Raw genomic sequence first — 24,113 nt, 5'->3', positions numbered from 1 at the left:
TTTTTGAAAAATTGCCAAACTCTTTTCCACAGCAGCTGTACCATTTTACATTCCCACAAGTAACGCACAAGAGTTCCAATTACTCCACATCATTGCCAACACTTGTACTTAACTGTTTTTTGTAGTAGCCGTCCTAGTAGGTGTGACTTGGTATCTCGTGGTTTTGACTTGTATTTCCCTAATGATTAGTGATGCTGAACATCTTTTCATGTGCTTTTTGGTCATTTGCATGCCTTGTTTGAAGAACTGCCTATTCAAGTCCTTTGCTCATTTTAAAATCTGGTTACCTGTTTATTTGTTGTTAACTTAGAGTAGTTTTTTATACATTCTGGATATTAATCCCTTATCAGATATATGATTTGCAAATATTTTCTCCCATTTTGTGGATTGTCATTTCAGTCAATTACTACTGTTCTTTGATGTACAAAAGTGTTAAATATTGAAGTCCAATTTATCCATTTTTTTCTTTTGTTGCCTGTGCTTTTGATGTCATATACAAGAAATAATTGCCAAGAACAACATCATGAAGCTTCTCTCCTATGTTTTCTTCTAAGAGTTTTATAATTTTACTTCTCACGTTTAGGTTTTTTGATCCATTTTGAATTACTTTTTTTTGCGGTACGCGGGCCTCTCACTGTTGTGGCCTCTCCCGTTGCGGAGCACAGGCTCCGGTCGTGCAGGCTCAGCGGCCGTGGCTCACGGGCCCAGCCGCTCCTCAGCATGTGGGATCTTCCCGGACCGGGCACGAACCCGTGTCCCCGGCATCGGCAGGCGGACTCTCAACCACTGCGCCACCAGGGAAGTCCCTGAATTACTTTTTGTATGTGGTGTGTAAGGCTAGGGTCCAATTTTATTCTTTTGCACGTGCATATCCAGTTGTTCCAACACTATTTGTTGAAGTCTCTCCTTTCCCCCATTGAATGCTAGCATTAACAGATGAACATTTGCAACCGATTTTGGTGAAGCCCAATTAAGCAAAATGTTACCCCCTTAAAAGAATTCCATTAGTCTCATCAGTAGACCTGATATATTCAATCATTATTATTGTATTTTTAGTTTCGTCAATATAAAATTCGGGAGGGGGCCGGTATTTCAGGACTGAGGAGAGCGACGGCTTGTGTGGTCACCTAGGGGACCGAGCAGCGACTCACGCGGGAGCTTCTGATTGGCAGGGGCTATGAGGGGTCCTCGGCCCTTTCGGAAGGCGCAGTTCTGCGAGTGCCGGGAGCGGGAGGTCCGGGCCCCCGGGGTCAGCGCGGCCCCGGTGAGAAGCAGGCCCGGGGAAGCGGGTGGGAGTTCCGAGCCCTGCATATGGGAAGCGGTCGGCCCTGGGCGCCGCCGGCGCATGCGTATCGCAGAGCCGAAGCCAGCGCGGCGCGCCCGCCATTGCTTGGAGGCTTTCGTCAGAGCCCGGCTGGCGCCGGCGGCTGGTCCAACCCCAGGGGCCCCGTCACTGGGCGTCATTGGCTCAGGCATCAGGGCCCTCATCACCCTCTCCCGCCTGGGTCCGGACGGGCAGCGGCGGCGGCGGTGTCGTCGTCAGGGGGCGGAGCCGGCCTGGGCGCCCTTTGTCTGTGGAGGCGGGTGAGTGCGGCCCCGCGGGCGGCAGGCGAGGGGGCAGGGCGGGCGGCAGCCCCGGGGTCCCGGGTCACGGACGCCGCCCCTCCGGTCGACTCGGAGCCCCCCAGCGGCGCCCTTAGACTTCTTGGATACCCTGTGCCCCTTTGATAGGAAGGCCTCCGCATTCCAAGATTACAAACCTATTTTCCTCTAATATCTTATGCAATTTATTTTGGAATAGGCGTGGGTGGGTATCATTTTTGGAAAGTTTTCCCCATCTCAAGAGTATTAAAACATTCACCTTTATTTTCTTGTAATACTTTTAAAGGATTTTTTACATAGCTTTTTTTTTTTTTTTTACATTTTAACCTACTGGGTATTAATTTTGTGATAACGTGTTAGATAGGAATATGTCTTTTTCCCCGGTGGTCTTGCCATCATCTGTTTTCCCACTGAATCGAAATGACGCTTTTATTCTATTCTACAGGCGTGTGTATACTCGGATCTGTTTCTAGACTGTTTCACGGCCCTCACAGTTTCTTCACTGATACCATTTTGTTTTAATATGTGGCAGAGCAGATTCCCCTAATTGTGTCTTTTAACATAATGAGCTTTCTGTGTCTTTTAGTTATTTTGAATTGTGGGAAATGTAAAAGGTACAAAAGTTACCATTTTCTAAGAGACAGAGTTGACCATGGCACTTAGTAGGTGCTCTTATTAAATGGAGAATTTGTTGAAAGTCACTCTATTGCTGAAAACTTTTATATGCTTCCCTGCTGCCATCAGGATAATGTTTTAGTTTCTTAGCAGTGCCCTCAAAGCCCTTTATGACCTTAATATTGCATACTGCTTGGCCTTCCACCCTTGCACTTTATGCTGTAGCCCTACCAAACCACCCAAACAGGAAACAAAACCCTCTGGGGAAAATTCATTAATTTAATGATATCAAAATTTAAAGTTTTTGTATTTGAAAAGAACAAAGGGCTAAAAATTAGAGATTTGAAGAAAATATTTGCAACATGTGTTAGAGAAAGTGTCTATAATATGTAAAGAGACTTGTTGAAAAAAGAAAAGAGAAAAAAGAAAAGTGGGCAAAGGATATGCACAGGCAATTTATAGAAGATACAGGAAACCAATGAAAAAAGTGCTTAACTTCATAAGTAACCGTAGAATGCAAATGAAGACAGATATTTTTCACCCACTGGACTGGCAAAATATAAAAATATTGGTGATACAAAGTGTTGAGGAAAGTGCAGGGGGGAAGGGCACCGGTTGTACAGTTGAGGAAGTATTTTGGGTGGCAATTTGACTGCATTTACAAAAATGTTAAATGAGCTCACTCTGTGGTTCAGAAATTCTATTCTAAGATCTGTCCTGCAGAAATACTTGCACAGGTGCACAGGGAAGTATGTACAAAGATGTTTATTACAATATTGTTTATAATTTGAGAAATAGGTACAGCTTAAATGTTCACTCTGGATATGGTTAAACATATTGTGATAGACCCATACAGTGGAATATTGTGCTGCTATAAAATAGAATAAGATAGTTTATTATGTAGTTTATTGTGAAGTTAACACACAAAGAAAGATCTCTAAGACATTAGTGAATAAAGGATGTTGCAGAACAATGAATATAGTATGGTGTGCATTATGTTAAGTATGTATGTGGTTATATTGTAAGTTCATAAATACACAGAAAAGGATGCAAACCAAGTGACTGACAATGAGTTACCTCCAGGGAGGGAAGTAGAGTAGAAGAGAAGTTGAAAGGCACACATATTTTACTCTGTGTACACCCATGTTTGCATACTCATGTTTTTATGTAGAATGTGTAAAAACAACAACAAAAAACCTTGTTAAAGTGTATAATCTATGTAAGGAAAACAAAACAAAACAAAAACCCTCACACGCACTTAGAACCTATACAGAGAGAAAAAAAACCCCAGGTTTTATAAGGTAAAATTTTTAAATATTAGCTCTTTTCAGAAAGCAGCAAAAATTAGAGACAAATGATAAAGTGAAGACTATATTTGTTATCTATGTTATGACAGGGGAGTTGCTGGTTACTATCTGTGTTCAGAGGTCCCCAAACCATACTCAGGTTCAGTGATGTTCTAGAAGTACTTACAGAACTCAGCAAAACTGTTATACTCCCAGTAAGATGAGTATTACAGTGAAAGGATGCAGATTAAAATCAGCAATGAAAAAAAGCATGTAAGGCAGGGTCCAGGAGAGACCAGGTGCAAGCTTCCAGTTGTCCTCTCTCAATGGACTTGTGCAAGTAGTCCTTAATTCTCTGAGCAATGATGTGTGGCCATATGTATGCAGTACTGCCAACCAGGAAAGCTCATTCAAACCTTGGTGTCCAGAGTATTTATTGGAAGTTGGTCATATAAGCATGGCTGCCCATCCATTTTGCTGACCTCCAGTCTCCAGCTCCTCCAGTGGGCAAGCTGATACCACATGGTCCAAGATTCCCACCATAAATCCCATTGTTAGCATAAACTCTTTGACCTGTCCCAAGGCCTCAGGTAAACAGAGACACTCTTAACAGATCGGATGTTTCAGGGGCTTATAGGTTATCTACCAGGAGCAAGGCCAGAGTCAAACCTTTCCTTGGAATACGCAGAGTTTGGACCATTCAGACCTGCTAATTTAGTCCTTTATTGCAGACTATGTAATAAAGGACTCTTAGAAATCAATAAGAAAAAGACAATATGGTAGAAAAGTGGACAATTGACACAAAAGGGTAATTTATAAAAGAAAAAATATAAAAGTTAAAAATCCTACCTTATGGGCTTCCCTGGTGGCACAGTGGTTGAGAGTCCGCCTGCCGATGCAGAGGACATGAGTTCGTGCCCCGGCCCGGGAAGATCCCACATGCCGCAGAGCGGCTAGGCCTGTGAGCCATGGCCGCTGAGCCTGCGCGTCCAGAGCCTGTGCTCCGCAACAGGAGACGCCACAACAGTGAGAGGCCACGTACCGCAAAAAAAAAAAAAAAAAAAAAAAAAAAAAAAATCCTACCTTACATGTTATCTAAGAATTGCATATTAAAGCAGCAGTTAAATGCTATTTGTGTATTACATTTAAAAAGAATAATACCTAACATTGGCTAATGGTCACTATCATATATTGCTGAATATGTAAAATGATACACCTTTTGCCTTCCTTTTTACCCAGCAGTTCCTCTGCTAGGAATTTATCCTAAGGAAATAGTCAGGCAAAATTATGCCAAAACTGTATAATGTTTGCTGTTGTCTGTAACAGCAGAGAAAGAAGGAGAGAGAGAGGCCTAAATGTCTGTTAATAATAAACTTGTTAAATAAACTTTAGGTATCGCATGCAGTGGAATATACTATGAGCCTATTTTTTTAATGAATATTTAGATTTTTGTTTTCTACCATGAAGTGATGTATACAATATTATCAATTAAAATCCAGGTTTCAAAAAAGAAATAACATGCCATATTATAATGTGCATGAGTGTGTGTGTGTGTTTGTGAAGGAAAAGCCTGCAAGGCTATATCCCGAAAAAGTAATTGGTTATCTCTAGGTGATGACATTATAGGTGATTTTTTTTCTGCTTTTCTGTATTTACTAAAATTTTCATTTTAATATTTGTCAGAAAATAAAGTGAAGGCGTTTCCACAGTAGAGAAGGGGTATGGAGAAAGATCTCTCTGGCTGCAGTGTGAAGAAAATGTTGGACTAAAGTCAAGGACCAGTTAGATGGGTGTGGCAGTAATCAAAGTGAGAGATGATACCTGAATAAATTTAGGTAGTGGAAGTGAAGATGGAACACTCACTACGTGTTTAAGGAGGGAAATTTACCAGGATTTGACGTTTGATTGGGGAATGAGACTAAGGGAAAGAAAGAGAGGTCAGGAATGCACTCAGGTTTCAGGTTTGGTAGCACTATTCCTTGAGACAGGGAATATGATAGAGTAAGAGTAATATGTAAAATATATAAATACCGCTAACTAAGTGCTAATATGATCTAAATATTTACAAATATTTAATCCCTTAAGCCTCACAACAAACCCACGAGGTAGGTGGGGATGTCCAGTAAGAGTGTATGTGGTTATATAGCTCAAAAAAGATGATCAATGAAACCGTAGCAATGCGTGAAGCCACCTGAGAGTAAATAGACTACATTCAGCCCTTTGTATTTTCGGCTTCCACATTTATATATTCAACCAACTGCAGATGGAAAATATTTGGGGAAAAAATTCCAGAAAGTTCCAAATAGCAAAACTTGAATTTGCCATGTGCAGGCAACTGTTTATGTAGCATTTATACTGTATTAGGTATTATAAGTAATGTCATCTAGAGATGATTTAAAGTATACAGGAGGATATGTATAGTTTATATATAAATACTACACAGCATATTATATAAAGCATTTGAGCATCCTCAGATCTTGGTATCTGCAGTGGATTCTGGAACCAGTCCCCCAGGGATACCAGGGGACGGCCGTAAAAATAGAAGAGAATGAATACAAACACTAACAAATAAACGTAACTGTAGTACAAATGAATGACATAACCTCACTGAAGGAAGTGGCAAAGAAAAGAACTGACCTAAGTAACTTTAGGAACCACCATCTTGACTGGATACTCTAAGGTTAAAGACGAAGAGAACTCTACATAAATGCTGTAATCAAGCTAGTAAATGTGTTTCTCACAAGGGTATGAGTTAGTAATTCTGAAACTACTTTGTGTGTATACCAGAATTGAACAAATAAGTAAATATATTGTAGATAATGAGAGCCAACAACTTTTCACTGTTGAAGAAAGAAGTTACCAATGAGAAAAGGAAGAAGACCAAAATGAGCCCTGTGGTATCGGATTGGAACCAGAGGTGTCAGTGTGAACTCATGGTATTTAATATATAGACAAACACAATAGAAGTATGTATATGTGTGGTTGATATGCATACATATATACTTCGTAGCTCAGTCTCCTGGAGGGCCTAGAAGCAGTGATATACCAGTAGCAAGCAGCACACCTGGTACCCAGATTTTTGTGTCTAAACACTTTTCCAATAAATGGAACCAGGGCTCTTTGGAGAAGTGGCTGATTCCAGGGATGGTCAGGGAAAATACAAGAGCCTGGAACATCTTATGGTGCCAGGAAGTGTTCAAAATAGCTGAGCTGGTTAGAGTAACACAGGAGCCTCCTAATGGCCAAAGCTGGAACAGTTTGTATAATAAAATAATAATGTTTTGTATTTTAACTCATAGAATAAAACAAATATCCATAAATCCATACAGATATAAATAAATTAGAGCCAAGGAACAGCTTTTCCTTATGCAGAAATTCCAATTAATAATTAGTAGGAAAGAGGGAAATAGAGAAATCACCATTAAGCAAACACCATATTAATAATTGTTGCAGCGGAGAAACCTGGTAAACACCACCTTAACCAGGTGATAATGGTCAACGTTACCATTCATAAGACATATCTACATCATAAGCCCATTCATATTATGCACTAAGAAAGACACCACATCACTTCTGTGTCATTCTTGCTAAAAATCTTAACTTTATTCCAACCCTGAGAAAACATCAGACAAACCCAAATTGAGGGACATTCTACAAAATAATTCATTAGTACTCTTCAAAAGTATCAAGCTCATGAAAGACAGAAAACCTGGGGAGCTGTTACAGATTGGAGGAGACTCAGGAAAAATAAAAACTAAATGCGACGTGGGATCCTGGATCAGAGAATATTAGTGGAAAAACTGGTGAAATTTGAATAATTTGAATTAATAATATTGTTAAATTCCTGGTATTGATCATTGTACCATGGTTACGTAAAATATTAATATTAGGACAAGTAGGGTAAATGGTATTTAAGAACTGAGTACTACTTTTGCAGCTTTACTGGAAGTCTAAAATTGGTTCAAAATAGAAAGTTAAAAAATAGGGCTTCCCTGGTGGCGCAGTGGTTGAGAGTCCGCCTGCCGATGCAGGGGACATGGGTCCGTGCCCCGGTCCGGGAAGATCCCACGTGCCGCGGAGTGGGTAGGCCTGTGAGCCATGGCCGCTGAGCCTGCGCGTCCGGAGCCTGTGCTCCGCAACGGGAGAGGCCACAACAGTGGGAGGCCCGCGTACCGCAAAAAAATAAAAATAAAAATAACTTTAAAAAAATAAAAAATAAAAAAATAGAAGAGCAAACACCAGAGCCCAGGGCTGAATCAGAAGACCCAAGTGTTCTAGAACCAGCTCTTTCACTTAACTCTGTGATTAGAGCTTCATTAAGCCAAGAATTCATTAAACTCAGAATCCTTCATTAAACCAAGGAACTGAGAACTAAATCAGCATTTCCAAAGGTGTATTTTAAGGAACCCTAGTCCCATCAGATGCCATAAAAAGTATTCTCAGGGGACTTCCCTGGTGGCACAGTGGTTGAGACTCTGCGCTCCCAATGCAGGGGGCAGGGGTTCAACCCCTGGTCAGGGAACTAGATCACATATGCATGCCGCAACTTAGAGTTTGCATGCCACAACTAAGGAGCCCACGAACTGCAACTAAGGAGCCCACCTGCCACAACTAAGACAGCGCAACCAAATAAATAAGTAAATAAATATTTTTTTAAAAAGTATTCTCGGGCTTCCCTGGTGGCGCAGTGGTTGAGAGTCTGCCTGCCGATTCAGGGGACGCGGGTTCGTGCCCTGGTCCGGGAGGATCCCACATGCCGCGGAGCGGCTGGGCCCGTGAGCTATGGCCGCTGAGCCTGCGCATCCGGAGCCTGTGCTCCGCAACGGGAGAGGCCACAACAGTGAGAGGCCCGCGTACCACAAAAAAAAAAAAAAAAAAAAAAAGTATTCTCAAACTAGCTATATTTGTATACAATGTATAATATATTTGAAATGTTCTTCATTGCCTTGGGTTCACACATATAAAGGAGAAACCCTGTCCACTAACATGGTTAGTGCTGTTTTCGTTGTGAATAAATGGTTTTCAGGTGATTGGGTTTGAAACCTCAGGACATCCTTGTAGATTCTATCTGACTCTTCAGACCATAGGACCTTTTTAGAGCTTTTGCTTGGTAAAATAAGGACCTGGTTCTTAAAGTGCTTTAAAATTACTCTTGAAAGGTCTGCGTCTTAGTCAGCTGGTTGTAAAATGTTAGAATCGTGCCATGTCTTGGCTTGAATGGCTTCCTTATCTAACAGGGCCACTCCATTGGAACTGTAGTTTTCTCTTTTTCTTCTCAGAAATGACTTCATTCTTCATTTCTATCAGTAGTTTTTGAGAAAAGTTTTTCAGGTCAACTTTTGTGAGCAGAGAACAAGTGTATTCTCTCCTGATTATTAGCAGATCAGTACACTTCACTCTGTTGTTGGTATTGGTGAAACACCTGTTTTTTCTTCTTTCTGAGGAGAAAACTCTATCTGAAAGTCTGCCTCTGGGCAAGGACCACATGTTTTCTGTTCTGAGAAGGTGGGAGAGGACTGAGGCTAAGTTTGTTGTAGTTGATGCATCTGTACATCTCTGCTCTTTGTAATCTGAGAAATTTTAAAAATGCTTTTTGCTTGTTTTAAAGAATTCCACATCCTACGGGGCTCTATCTTCATGAATGAATAGTTTGTATGTCTTTATAGACTCCCTAGGTCCCTAGGTGACTGACACTGCTGGATTTCTTCTGCTGACTCTGGTGCATCTCATTACAGTTGCTCAACCTGAAACTGCTCAACCAGGAGGCAGATTTGAATATCATAGTGAAGTCTGTACATGAAGGATTGATGCCTTTAGGGAGAAAAACGAATGTAATAGCCACTTTCAGGAACCTCTGCATCTCAACTCTGCATGAACAAGGCAAGATTCTGAGAGTGGCTGCTCCTGGGAAGCAGAAGTCATTATCATGGATATCCACTGGCTCCTGACCCTCTCATGAGTTGAGGCACCTTTAATGCCTGGGAGTGGCTGTTTCCTATAAGGCACTGGGACAAATCAGCCTTCAGGGACTGACAAGGATACTGAAGCTGCTAGTACTGGTGTATCTCCTGACTGTCATACTAGAAGAGAACAAGGCTTTGGGGACATTACAACTTAAGAACTGCAAAGAGGTGTAGTCATCCTGGTGGAGGACTGAATCCAGGTACTCAAAAAGGAAAGCGAACATTCTGAAAAATGAAAAGAGTGAAATCTCATTTCTATATTAGAAGGGTCATCCTAAAGAGAGTAGAGGAGATGTCTGGAGTTTGAGGTTAGGGATGAGTTTATCCCCTTAAAGGGTAATAGGCCCTTAACATATGTTCTCTGCATCACCTCATCTCAGTGGTTCTCATTTCCCACTTAGAATCACTTGGAGACTTCAGAATTTAAAATGCTGTTGCCCAGGATCACCCTAGACCATTAAATCCAAATCTCTGGGAATAGGGGCTAAGCGCTGGCATCTTTTAAAAATTCCCCAAGTGTGTAGCTAGGGCTGAAAACCAGTAAGCACCTTTGAGCTTCCCATATGTCACAACAAGTGGAGTTATACTACAGAGGAGAGAAAGTCCTGCATTATGTTCCTCAATGTGATAGAGGAACAAGAATGTCACAGTTAAGTCACCCAGCCTTTAGGCTTATGTCTTAGAAGGCTTCTCTCTAAGCCATTTGCCATCCTAATCCAAAACAAAAGGCCCAAGATTTAGGTTCAGCCTTAATGTCATACGTTGACAAGATTCTTCTTCTCTCTTTTTCTCAGTAATGCCTTCTCAGAATGCTGTACTTTCCCAGGAGGGAAACATGGAGAAGGAAATGAATGTTGGATCACAGATACAGCGGTCTCAGGTAAGTTCAGTTTTACTCTCCTCTGAAATGCTGTTATAGTTCTCAGAATGCGGGCACTTTTATTTTTCAATTTTCAGAATTACTAAGCCCCCAAAATCCAGAGCACTTGAGACTTTTGTGACAGATGCTGATCTCTACGGGATGTTTCCCACTCTCCTTATGTGCCCCTTTATAGCTCTTCTCTCCTTCAGCATTTTTACCAGATCATGGACTCATGTCTGAGCTAGATGTTGTAAAGGTAACACAAGAAGCCATAGACTGCGTTTTAATCACCCTTCCCTTAAATAGCTCACTAAAATTCAAACAACATTTGCCACTCTGTCTGCAAACAATGAATGATACCCAAGTCACTGTGACTGCTTGAAGGTAACAGGACTGTTAATGTACCTGAGAACATCTGCTGCCACAAGTTAATATTTATCAAGAATCTGTTGTATCTCTTCCAAAACCTGTTTAAACCAGTTGTTATAATTTGATTAAGTATGATGTAAACCTCTATGAGGTATAAGTATGATAAGTTGTTTCTATGAAAACTAGTTGAATGCTTTGGAAAGACTCAGTAAATGCCAGTCACCTTTTAAAATACTGCTGTCAAATTAGGTGTGAGCAAAACTGTAAAACATTGAAGGAAAATCCTAAAACTCTCAGAGGGTTCTATACCAGTATTATTTCCTAAGAGTCATTTGCTTGTTTTGATTTAATGAAACAGGAAGTGATACATTTTGGATATGGGCACTCAATCATTAAAATCATTCTCATATCAAAAGATAAGGGAATAAATGTACACTTATGTATTTTAAATTTAAATGTTTAAATCTTTGAGATATTGTTTATGGATCCCCACTTTAACTAGCTGGTACATACCAGATACCAGTCTCGATTGCTTCAGAAAGGAGGATTTCTGTTGTTCCATGTTATTATGAGATAATCATCATCCACAGGTAGCAAACTCATTGGAGGAGATTTTTTAAAGCCTACATCACACAATTAATATTCAGAAAAGTGTAATGTTAGGTTCTTCTCTGAATGTCAAAGACAACAAATACAGCAGGTGCTCAGAAAGGAGAGAAGTCCAATTAAAACTGGAGTGGCGGGGGCTTCCCTGGTAATCTGAGAGATCCGCCTGCCAGTGCAGGGGACATGGGTTCGAGCCCTGGTCCGGGAAGATCTCACATGCTGCAGAGCAGCTAAGCCCATGCGCCACAACGACTGAGCCTGCGCTCTAGAGCCCACGAGCCACAACTACTGAGCCCACGTGCCACAACTACTGAAGCCCACACGCCTAGAGCCTGTGATCCCCAACAAGAGAAGCCACTGCAATGAGAAGCCCACACACTGCAATGAAGAGTAGCCCCCGCTCGCCACAACTAGAGAAAGCCCGCGCGCAGCAATGAAGACCCAACGCAGCCATAAATAAATAAATAAGACTGGAGGGGGCCAGGACTTCCCTGATGGTCCAGTGGTAAAGAATCCGCCTTCCAATGCAGGGGGGCGCAGGTTCAATCCCTGGCCAGGGAACTAAGATACTACATGCCACAGGGCAACTAAGCCCACACACCACAATTACTGAGCCCCTGGGTGCCTCAACTAGAGAGCCCACGTACCGCAAACTACAGAGCCCCCGCGCCCTGGAGCCCACGTGCCACAACTAGAGGAAGAAAACCTGCACGCCACAACTAGAGAGGAGCCTGCACACTGCAACTAGAGAGAAGCCCGCATGCCGCAATGAAGAGCCTACGCACCACAACTAAGACCTGACGCAGCCAAAAAAATAAAAATAAATTTAAAAAAAAAGAAAGGGCAAAAAAAGAATGGAGGGGCGAGGAAAGACTTCATGAGGAAAGGAGAGTTTGAATTTGTGCTGCTATCAGGTAGTATCTGGACGTTAGAGAAGACAGGAAATAGAACTTGAGCAAGAGCAGGGACCATAAGGAGACTGTCTGCCGAGCTTTAGCATTTATTTGGTACATCAGAGCTTTGGGTTGCAAGGAATAGATTCATTCAGTTTACTCTTAATTGTAAGGCTCCCCACAGACAGGGATAGAAAGACATTGAGAACTAAGGTAGCGTATCTGTTTCTTGGCATTCTAGCCAGAGGAGTTTGCTTTAATTTTCCAGAACCATTTACTTTGTTCAGAAGAAAGATGATTCATTCATTCAATAAGTATTTTTTGAGCAGTTGCTATGTGCCAGAAATTGTGCTTGGCATCAGAACTACATCAGTGAGCAAAACAGACATGGTCCTAAACCCAAGTTGTTTAGCAGAGACAGACATTCAGCAGATATACTAAGGAATTGCAAATTGAGGTGTTTATTATACATAATAAGAATAAGGCATTGTGAATATGCATTAGGGAATCAGGGAAGAACTTTCTGGGGAAGCAAAATTTAAGGTGGGATGTAAAGGAGAATATAGGAGTTATAAAAAGTAAGTAGACCATCTCTACAACCTCATAGCAACATCTGTTCACAGGTTGCAACCCAGTTGAACTGCTGTATATCTGGACACCAGGGCACTGGAAAGAATAAGAAATTTGTATCTGCTTATATTTACACGAAGAAACTCTAGAAGAATACATAAAATACTGATAATAGCGATTATCTGTGGGAATGGAGGTGGGGACCAGGTCAATTGTACCAGGAATGTGAGACTTTTTTTGAACCGTGTAAATACACCTGTTCAAAAATATTTTAGGGCTTCCCTGGCAGCGCAAGGGTTAAGAATCCGCCTGCCGATGCAGGGGACAGGGCTTTGAGCCCTGGTCCAGGAAGATCCCACATGCCGCAGAGCAGCTAAGCCCATGCACCACAACTACTGAGCCTGCGCTCTAGAGCCTGCGAGCCACAACTACTGAGCCCATGTGCCACAACTACTGAAGTCCACGCACCTAGAGCCCATGCTCCGCAACGAGAAAAGCCACCACAGTGAGAAGCCCGTGCACCGCAACAAAGAGTAGCCTCTGCTCGTTGCAACTAGAGAAAGACTGCGTGCAGCAATGAAGACCCAACACAGCCATAAATAAATAAAATAAATTTATTTAAAAAAATTTTTAAATTATAAACAGTGTACTAGAGAAAACTGAATTGGATATAATGAAGCTTGATGACAGCTTCTGAGGTCAATAAAAGAGCAGATTTGGAAAAAAAAAAAGTAAATGGAAAAGAGCATTTTAGGCATGTGCTAAACATCATGTACAAAAACTATGGGTATATTTGAGAAATCAAAAGAAGGCCACTGCTGTTGGATGGACGGAGAGAGGGACTTGGAATAAGCTTGGAGAAGTATGCAGGGGCTACGTATACAGGGCTTTATGACCATGATAAGAAGTTCGGTTTTTATTCTAAGTGCAGTGGAAAGCCTTTGAGAGAATTTAAGCAAGGTAATAACATAATAAGTAACTGAATTCTACTTTAAACATCACCCTGGTGCATGCTAGATAGTAAGTGCATTTGTGAAAGGCAAGAAAGGAAAGGGGAGAGATCCCTTAGGAAGCTACTGCAGTATTCTAGATGATAGAAAGTAATACCTTAAAATTAGAAGATGGAGAAAAATAGGTGGACTTGAGTGCTTTGCTCTGGGAAACAGCAGAGATTAGTGAGAGGGATAAAGACAAAGGAAGAAAAAAGATGACTTCAAAAAATGTAGCCCACATAGAGAATGGACTTGAGGACACGGGGAGGGGGAAGGGTAAGCTGGGACGAAGTGAGAGAGTGGCATGGATATATACACACTACCAAATGTAAAATAGATAGCTAGTGGGAAGCAGCTGCATAGCACAGGGAGATCAGCTCGGTGCTTTGTGACCACCTAGAGGGGTGGGATAGGGAGGGTGGGAGGGAGATGCAAGAGGGAGGAGACACAGGGATATATGTATGTGTATAGCTGATTCACTTTGTTATAAAGCAGAAACTAACACACCATTGTAAAGCAATTATACTCCAATAAAGATGTTAAAAAAAAAAAAAAAGATGTAGCCCAGGAAATAGCAGGGTAATGGTAGATCAGACCATGTCACTCCTATGCTCAAAACGCATGGCTCCCATTTCACTCATAGTAAAAGCCAAAGTCCTTATGATGGCCTAAACAGTCCTACAGAATCCGGACCTGTTACCTCTCTGACTTCATCGTTTACTTCTCCTTGCTCATTCCACTCTATCTACCCTGGCCTCATTCATCTTCCTTGATCATGCCACAAACACTCTTGCCTTTGTACTGTTAACTTTTCAAGTCTTTTCTCCATTGTCACCTCTTCAATTATATCTTTCCTGACCACCTTTATAAAATTGCAACTGCCTCACCTCAACATTCTCAAACCCTCTTCCTCTACTCTTCTTTTCTCTTCTAACACACTATGTAATTTACCTAGTTATCATGTTTATCTTCTACTTCCTCTGCTAGAGTTTCATAAAGGAAGAGAATTTTAGTCTCTTGTTCACTAGTATATCTCAAGCCCTATAGTTGGCATGTAGGAAGCACTGAATAAATATCTGTTGAACAAATAGGAATTTAGCGTATAATATAGGTCACATCTCAAACCAGTGGTGAAAAGACGGTTTATTCAATAATTGATGGTATTTCTGTGGAGCCACCTGGAAAAAGGTAAAGTTGAATCCATACCCCATACTTTACATCAGAATAGTCTTCAAATTGATCAAATATTTAAATGTGAAAAATTAAGCCATAGAAGTTACACAAGAATAAAATGAGAGAATTCCTTTATAGTGTTCACTGAGTAAAGACTTTCTAATTACAACTGAGAATCCAGAAGCCATAAAAGAAAAAATTGATGGGTTCAACTTTTAAAAAATACCCAAAAATCTGTATGAGAAAAGAAAACTGTAAGCAAAGTAAAAAGACATGTCAAATTCGGAAAAATATTTTTGCTACTCAAATTGTAGTGGGGTAATCTTTCTAATAATAATAGTAGTCTTTATAATAATAATAAAACACTCCTCTAAATCAGGTAAGAGATTAGGAGTCCAATTGAAAAACAACATAAGATAATTCACAGGAAAGAAAATTCAAATGCATCTTAAACACAGGAGAAATGTTTATCTGTACTCATAAGAAGAGGAAATTTAAATTAAAACTAGAGAAAGCTTGACATTTTATCACCAAGCTTTGTATTTCCTACGGGGTTGATATTTTCCACAAGCTTGATAACATACTCTCTTGGCAAAGCTTTGGGAAAACAGACACTCTCTTACATTGCTAATGTGAGTGTGCGGCAGATTGCATTTCCAGAAAAATGACCAAATATATCTGCCATCCAAAATGCTTTCTATACAATGACTTTGACATTCATCCCATCAAGAGACATCGATGTCAGTGTTCCCTCCATTGAATCTGTGCAAGCTTGTGACCAGTAGAAGTGAAACTATGTGGCTTTCAAGGCAGGTCATAAGAGGCAGTAAGACTTCCGCTTCATTCTCTCATGATGCTTGGTCTAAATCCAGCCACCTTGCCACACACACACACACAAATCCAAACAGCTCATGGAGAAACCTACATGGAGAGGAACCAAGGCCCACAGACCTGGCGGAGCTCTCAGCTGAGAGCCAGTACCAACTTGCCAGCCATGTGAGTGAGCCATCTTGAAAGTAGACTCTCCAAACTACAGTCACGCCCTCCCAGCTGATGCCATGTAGATCAGAGGCAAGCTGTCCTCACTAAGTTATGCCCAGATTACAGATTTGTGAGCAAAATCAATGACAGTTGCTGTTTTAATCCCCCAAGTCTTGAGATGGTTTATTATGCAGCGATAGATAAATAACTGGTACAGATTTTGTTACCTGGAAGTGGTGTGCTACCAAAACAAACATAGAACATGTGGCATCAGCTTTGCAGCAGAGCCAGTTGAACAAAGGGCAGAAGATGGAAAGGAAAAGATTATTAGTAGAATCATAACGGCCTCAAGGAGAGTTAGTGGAGGCCTATGGGACCTTTCACAAGGCTTAAAGGATAATAAGGAAAATCTTACTATGAGCTGGAGGAAAGGGGAAGCTTGAAGAAGGAATTTTGGTCAACACTGTCACCTTCAGTAACAAGGAAAATAGGAAATATACTTAATGGACTCAACGATCTACTTAAGGAGATTTACAGGTAGAAGATTGAAAGTGCCAACTGGCAGCTTCTGGCTGCCTGAAGTAAAATGCTAGAGGAAAAAGAAGATAAAAAAAAAGAAATATACAGGAACCAGACATGAAAATATGCTCAACATTGCTAATCATCAGTGAAATGCAAATCAAAACCACAACGAGATATCACCTCACACTTGTCAGAATGGCTGCCATCAAAAAGAACACAAATAACAAATTTTGGCAAGGATGTGGAGAAAAGGGAACCCTCATACAGTGTTGGTGGGAATGTAAATTGGTGCAGCCACTGTGGAAAACAGTATGGAGGTCTCTCAAAAAAACTAAAAATAGAACTACCACATGACCCGGCCATCTAAAACACTAATTTGAAAAGATACATGCACCCCAATGATCAGAGTGGCATTTACAATTGCCAAGATGTGGAAGCAACCTCAGTGTCCATCAACAGATGAATGGATAAAGATGTGGTATATATATACACAACAAAATACTACTCAGTCATAAAAAGGAATGAAATTTTGCCATTTGCAGCAACATGGATGAACTTGGAGGGCATTATGCTAAATGACATAAGTCAGAGAAAGACAAATACTGTATGATATCACTTACACGTGAAATCTAAAAAACACAACAAACTAGTGAATAAAACAAAAAAAGCTGACTTGCAGATATAGAGAACAAACTATTGGGGAGAGGGAAGCAGAGAGGGGCAATACAATTGGTAGGGGATTAAGAGGTACAAGCTATTATGTATAAAATAAGCTACAAGGATATACAACACAGGGAATATAGCCAGTATTTTATAATAACTATAAATGGAGTATAACCTTTAAATTTGTGAATCACTATACTCTATACCTGTAGCATATAATATTGTACATAAACAATATTTAAAAATTTAAAAAATAAATATAAAGGAGCCAGGAATTACTGAGCTTGAAAATAAAACTATTTGTCATTCATATCTCTCAACACGTGCCCAGCTCAGCTACATTTTAGAATTGCTATGAATTGCTGTGTACTTGAATGGGAGTGTCTCTAGTGGTTATTTCTATGCCTTTCCCACCACTTCGAGTTTGTGAAGGGTAGAGGGTGGGGGCCAGATAACTATTTCTTTAGCTCACAGAAGGAAAAATAGGGAGAAAGCTTTCAAGGAACTGTACCTGAGGAACTGTGCTCAAAGATCCTCATCTGCATGTGGACCTGATATAGGTGACAAGATCCTGGACTTCACACTGACGCTCTAACGGGATGAAACATGGGAGTCTTGAGGAAGATGAGTGTATTTTGCATGTAGGAGGGATGTGAATGTTTACATTCAGAGGGTAGACAGTAGCAGATTGTATTTTCTGAAAATGGCATAATTTCTCCCATTCCATAGGCTCCTCATATACTATGATTTAAATACTCTTTCTATCAAGAGATGTGGGAGTGTGTTACTTCCCCTTGGATCTGGGCAGGCCTGTGACTGTGGTGGAACTGAAGCTATGTGACTCTCTTTTTTTTTTTTTTTAATTTTTATTGGAGTCTAGTTGATTTACAATGTTGTGTTAGTTTCTGCTGTACAGCGAAGTGAATCAGTTATACATATACATATATCACCTCTTTTTTTAGTGAAGCTATGTGACTCTTGAGGCTGGATGATGAAAGCTGGTTCTCTTGGGAGTTTTGCATTTGGGGTCCAGCTACCATGCCGTGAGGAAGCCCAAGCAGCCTGTGGAGAGGCCCGTATGGAGAGAACCTGAGGCCCCTGGTTGAGCTCACAGCTGACAGCCAGCACCAACTTGCCAGCCACATGAATGAGCCTCTTAAAAGTGAATCCTACAGCCCAAAGTTGAGCCGCCCCAGCTGAAACAAAATGGAACAAAGATGAGCTAGTCTCACTGAGTCCTGCGCATGTTACAGATTGTGTGAGCAAAATAAATGATTGTTGTTGTTTTGAGCCACTAAATTTGGGGGTGGATTGTTATACAGCAATAGATAATTACAGAACTGATACAACCCCTGTGGAGGTCAGTTTGACAATATATATCAAAATTGCAGATTCATATGCTCTTTTGGATTCTAGAGGTAGACTTACATGCAATTGCAGAATAATATACATAAAAGATAATTCATTACAGCATGATTTGTAGTAGCAAGAGAGTAGAAAGCAGCTAAAATGTCTGTTAATAGACTAGTTAAATAAATTGTGGAACATTCACACTGTCCCATCCAGCTATAAAAAAGAATGAGGAAGATATCTATGAATTGATGTGGAGGGATTTCCAGGATAAGCTGTTCAGTGAAAAAATATCAAAGTGCAAAAGAGTATTTGTAAAATGCTACTTTTGTGTAAGAAAGAAGAGGAAATAAAAATATGCATATAGGGCTTCCCTGGTGGCGCAGTCGTTGAGAGTCTGCCTGCCAATGCAGGGGACACGGGTTCGTGCCCCGGTCCGGGAAGATCCCACATGCCGTGGAGCCATGGCCGTGAGCCTGCGCGTCCGGAGCCTATGCTCCGCAATGGGAGAGGCCACAACAGTGAGAGGCCCGCGTACCGGAAAAAAAAAAATGCATATAGGGACTTCCCTGGTTGTGCACTGGATAAACTCTGCACTCCCAATGCAGGGGGCCCAGGTTTGATCCCTGGTCAGGCAACTTGATCCCACATGTATGCTGCAACTAAGAGTTCACGTGCCACAACTAAGGAGCCCGCGAGCCACAACTAAGGAGCCCACCTACTGCAACTAAGACCCGGCGAAAACAAATAAATATTTTAAAAATATGCATATAGGGCTTCCCTGGTGGCGCAGTGGTTGGGAGTCCGCCTGCCGATGCAGGGGACACGGGTTCGTGCCCCGGTCCAGGAAGATCCCACATGCCGTGGAGCGGCTGGGCCCGTGAGCCATGGCCGCTGAGCCTGTGCCTCCGGAACCTGTGCTCCACAACGGGAGAGGCCACGACAGTGAGAGGCCCGCGTACCGCAAAAACAAAAAAACAAAACAACAACAACAAAAAAATATGCATATAGATCTATTTGCTTGTTTGAGCAAAAAGAGACATTGGAAGGGTAAACTTGAGTCTAATGAGTTTGGTTACTTGTAGGGCTTATATGGGACTGGGGTGAAAAAGAGGAAATGGAGTGGGGTGGTATGGGAGGAGGGCTTAAAATTGAATACAAACAGAAACAATTGAACCAAACTGTACTTCAAATTACTGATATATCCACACTGAAAAGGAGTTAACTTTTGAACCTAAATAGTTATGTATACTTTATGTCCTCAGGCTAAAAGCAAAACAGTTCTAAACAGTGAACTCTCATTTGTAGGCTTGTTTTGCACTGAGGCACGTGTTAGCAATACTGAAAGCACTTTCTTTACATTCTAGGATTGAGCAAATAAGCAAATTCACTGTGCATAATAGGAGCCAGGTTTCTCATGGTCAGAGAAGGGAATTACAGATATGAAAAGAGAGGCGGATGGAATGAACCTTGCCATGTTGGATTAGAATTAGAGGTGTCAGTGTGGACTCATGGGTTTTAATACATATAACTAAATACAGAATTGGGTATGGAGTTGTGTGTGTATACATACATCATTATGTATATTCCTCTCTTTCCCAGGTGCGACCCCTGAGAGGGCCTAGAAGCAGTAATACTCCAGTAGCATTGGACACATCTAGTGCCCAGATATTGGTGTCCAAGTGCCATTCTCCATTAAAAGGAACCAGACATAGCCACTCAATATTTGACCAACAGAGCAGAACATGACAGACTGTGACCCTGTAGATCTTCTAATGGGAAGCAGAGCTGCTCAGTATTTGACCATTAGAAGGAATCAGGGATCCTTTGAGAAATGGCTGATTCCAGGTTTGGAGCAGGAAAAGCACAACATGAGCCTTGAAAGAACATCTTTCTATCCCAAAAAGTAAAGTACTCAAAGAATGATAGGTACATTTTAAAAGAACAAAGAAGCCAGTTTGAAGGGGCTGCTTCTGGCTAAATCTAGGACCATCTGAGCATTTTTAAAATAGTGATAGTAAATGATTATAACTTAAAGAATAAAATAAGTAAGTAAATCCACCTCATATAAATTAATGAATAAATAGGAAGGGAAACTTCTTCAGCACAGTAGAAAGCCAACTAATAATGTACAAAGAGTGTTGGCATTAGAAAAACACCATGAAAATTACAGTTGGTTCAGGCAAGAATTATCAGTGAAAGCCAAAATGAGTGGGTGAAAGTTTGAGGAGGAACAAAGTATCTCCCCCACAAGAAACTTAGTAATTACAGGATTCAATAGTAATCTTCCAAGGGAAATTACTGGTAGGTAACCACCTTAACCAAATTATCAAAGTTAACATTGCCAGTAATGGAACTAGTCAACAATGCGTACAATTCACTGAGAAGAACCCAGCATCGCTCCTGAACTATTCCTGCCATAAATGCATAGTGTGAATCTACTCATGATGAGACATTAGATAAGCCCCAATTGAGGTTTATTCTACAAAATAACTAGCCTGTGTTTTCAAAATGTCAGTGTTAGGAAATACAAAGAAGGGCTGGGGAACTGCTGCAGATTCAAGGAGACAAAAGATACAAGACAATCAAAAATCTTGATTTTTGTTATAAAGGACATTATTAGGACATTTAGTGAAATCTGAATAAGTATATAGCTTAGACAACAGCACTGTATCGATGTTAATTTACTGATTTTGATCATCCTGTTGTTACATAAGAGAATTCCTTGTATTTAGGAAATAAACAAATTTTTTAGGGGTAAAGGGGCATCATCTCTGCAACTTACTCTTTTTTTTAATAGATTTATTTATTTTTATTTATTTATTTTTGGCCGTGTTGGGTCTTTGTTTCTGCTCGCAGGCTTTCTCTAGTTGCCGCGAGCGGGGGCTACTCTTCGTTGCGGTGCGCCGGCTTCTCATTGGGTGGCTTCTCTTGTTGCGGAGCACGGGCTCTAGGAGCACGGGCTTTAGTAGTTGTGGCACGCAGGCTCAGTAGTTGTGGCTCACGGGCTCTAGAGCGCAGGCTCAGTTAGTTGTGGCGCACGGGCTTAGTTGCTCCGCAGCATGTGGGATCTTCCCAGACCAGGGCTCAAACCTGTTTCCCCTGCATTGGCAGGCAGATTCTTAACCACTGCACCACCAGGGAAGTCCCTCTGCAACTTACTCTTAAACAGTCCAGGAAAATTATAGAAAGAGAAAGGGAGAGGATGGGCTTTTTCTTTTACTGATCCCAACATGCATCACGTGCCTTCTACTTTCAACCTATTTGCCCTTGTTGCCTTTTTTTTTTTTTTTCTTTTTAAACACACTGGAATATTCTCTCTCCTCTTCTGTCTAAAGCTTAAAAATCTGTTAAGGTTGTACACATGATCCACCAACTTGATACCTACTTTCACTATTTCAACATATCCTGAATTCTTTCAATTCTGAAATCTTAATAGCATGAATTTTCCATGTAGCTTTTTAATTGTTTAGATGATATGAGAGAGTTTCCTCTGCAGCAGGTTGTAAAAAGCCTAAAAGCAAGCATTATTCCATGCATGTTTTTAAACCTGTCTTGAAAGATGATAGAAGATAGAATTGTTGCTTCCAAAATTTTGACCTGGATTACTCAGAGCCCTGAAGACTTTCAGCACAACTCTTTAGACATCCTAACCTTTGTCTACTGCAGCACCTTTGCCTCTTCCCCTAAGGGCCCCTGTAAAAAATTTTTCTGGCTGAGCTAGGATGTACTTGGTGTTTCAGGAATCACTGACATTCCAGGACGTGGCTGTGGAATTCACCAGAGAGGAGTGGGACCAGCTATACCCTGCTCAGAAGAACCTCTACCGAGACGTGATGCTGGAGAACTATAGGAATCTGGTTGCACTGGGTAAGGATGGCATCCCTGTAAGACTGGAACTCATTCTACATGGGTTTCTTTCCTTTAGTAGTGAAAACCTTCGAAGCTTTTGTGTATATAGTTCAGGCCAGGATGGAAGAATGCTAATCAGTTTTGGAGACAGAGACCTCTGTTTTTGCTTTCTCTCAGGTAAAAGGTCCTGATTTTGAGATGGGTAGCTTTAGTTTGCTGCCTCTGAGGCCTCCCCTTTCCAAATCCGGAGGCCCTATAGATTAAACAGGTTGGAAATGAGTTCTGAGAGAGATTTTTGTTCCCAGTATAAAATTCTAAGATACACATTTTTCCCCATGAATAGGGCATCAACTTTATAAGCCAGAGGTGATCACTCAGTTGGAGCAGGAGGAGCAGTGGATGATGGAGAGAGACAGCCCACCAGACACTCATCCAGGTGAGAAGCAAGCATTTGGGTGTTTGCACCTCAGTGAAGGAAAATAGTCGCTTTTGAAATACTTAACTGAGTGTGTTACAAACATCTGCCTCTGGGATTTAAAGAGGCATGCTTCTTAAAAATTCAGTTCATATTTGACATTTTTCCAAAGTGGAAATGACTCTCTTACTTTTTTTCTGATTAAACAGATAATATATACTTATTATTTAAAAAACTTACACAACACAAATTTATTTTGAAGGTGTTAGTTTGGATGTCCATAAATACCTTGATGTTGCAAATCTCCATGACACATTTTCTTTCTCTCTTTATTCATACATCCTCTCAGTATTCTTTAAATCTTTTTCTTCTCCATATCAAAAATCCTCTGCCATTTTTACCCATTTTTCGTTCTTTTTTTTTCTTTTTATTATCAAACACGTTAAACTTGTCTAAAACCCATAGCCTCAGTTCTAAGTCTCTAGCTCACCTTTGTGATGTGACAAAGGTGTACTACCAGTGTTACTAAAATTGTTTTCTTGGAGATTACCACTGACTTCCTTCCAGTCAAATCCAGTGACTAAAAAACCACAGTTATTGTCTCCTATGATTGTGTTGCATTTAACTGTGCTGACTTGACTTTCTTGAAAGTACACTCTGGCTTGTGATACACACCATTCTTGCCTCTTCTGGCCTCTCCCCTGTCTCTCTACCTGCTCCTTTAAATACCCTCTCTCCCTCCTTATTCTTCTAAAGGCATATATTCTTATGGACTTGGTGTTCACTCTGTAGTATCATGCTTTTAAGTGGCCTTTCTATGTTCATTTTCCCATTTCAACATTTCTAGCCTCAGTATTTCACCCACATTCTCTTCCCAGATTTTAGATTATATTTGTGTTTATGAATGTCATGCTATCATCTTTTTTTTTTTGGCTTCATTGGATCTTCGTTGCTGTGCACGGGCTTTCTCTAGTTGCAGTGAGCGGGGGCTACTCTTCGTTGCGGTGCACGGGCTTCTCATTGCGGTGGCTTCTCTTGTTGTGGAGCACGGGATCTAGGCACGTGGGCTTCAGTAGTTGAGGTGCACGGGCTCAGTAGTTGTGGCTCGCAGGCTCTAGAGCACAGGCTTCAGTAGTTGTGGTGCATGGGTTTAGTTGCTTCGTGACATGTGGGATCTTCCCGGACCAGGGCTCAAACCTGTGTCCCCTGCATTGGCAGGCGGATTCTTAACCACTGCGCCACCAGGGAAGCCCCTGTATAACGCTTGATGAGGGTGTTCATCCTTAGCAGTGCCCACCCTCCTCTTAAGGGCAGTTGCAGTCATGTCTACTAACATAGGGGCTCGGGTTAGGTGAGGAGCTGGAGCAAAGAGACTAGAGTTTGTTTTTCAAAACTGCTT

General features: G+C 41.2%; 1 protein-coding gene across 1 annotated transcript; it reads left to right on the top strand.

The window, feature by feature from the left end:
• The first annotated feature begins 1,415 nt into the window (after window positions 1-1,415).
• Window positions 1,416-23,437, top strand: ZNF713 (zinc finger protein 713). The gene is made up of 5 exons (XM_082856231.1): window positions 1,416-1,584; window positions 9,239-9,666; window positions 10,261-10,346; window positions 22,191-22,317; window positions 22,643-23,437. The coding sequence occupies exons 3-5, from the start codon at window positions 10,263-10,265 to the stop codon at window positions 22,780-22,782; spliced, it is 351 nt and encodes a 116-aa protein (XP_082712357.1). The 5' UTR covers window positions 1,416-1,584; window positions 9,239-9,666; window positions 10,261-10,262; the 3' UTR covers window positions 22,783-23,437.
• Window positions 23,438-24,113: the final 676 nt, after the last annotated feature.

The sequence above is a fragment of the Leucopleurus acutus genome (genome assembly GCF_964270905.1).
Source record: "Leucopleurus acutus genome assembly, chromosome: 16".
NCBI classification, from domain to species: domain Eukaryota; kingdom Metazoa; phylum Chordata; class Mammalia; order Artiodactyla; family Delphinidae; genus Leucopleurus; species Leucopleurus acutus.
Note: the sequence above shows the minus strand (reverse complement) of the source record. Positions and strands in the feature narration are given on the sequence as shown.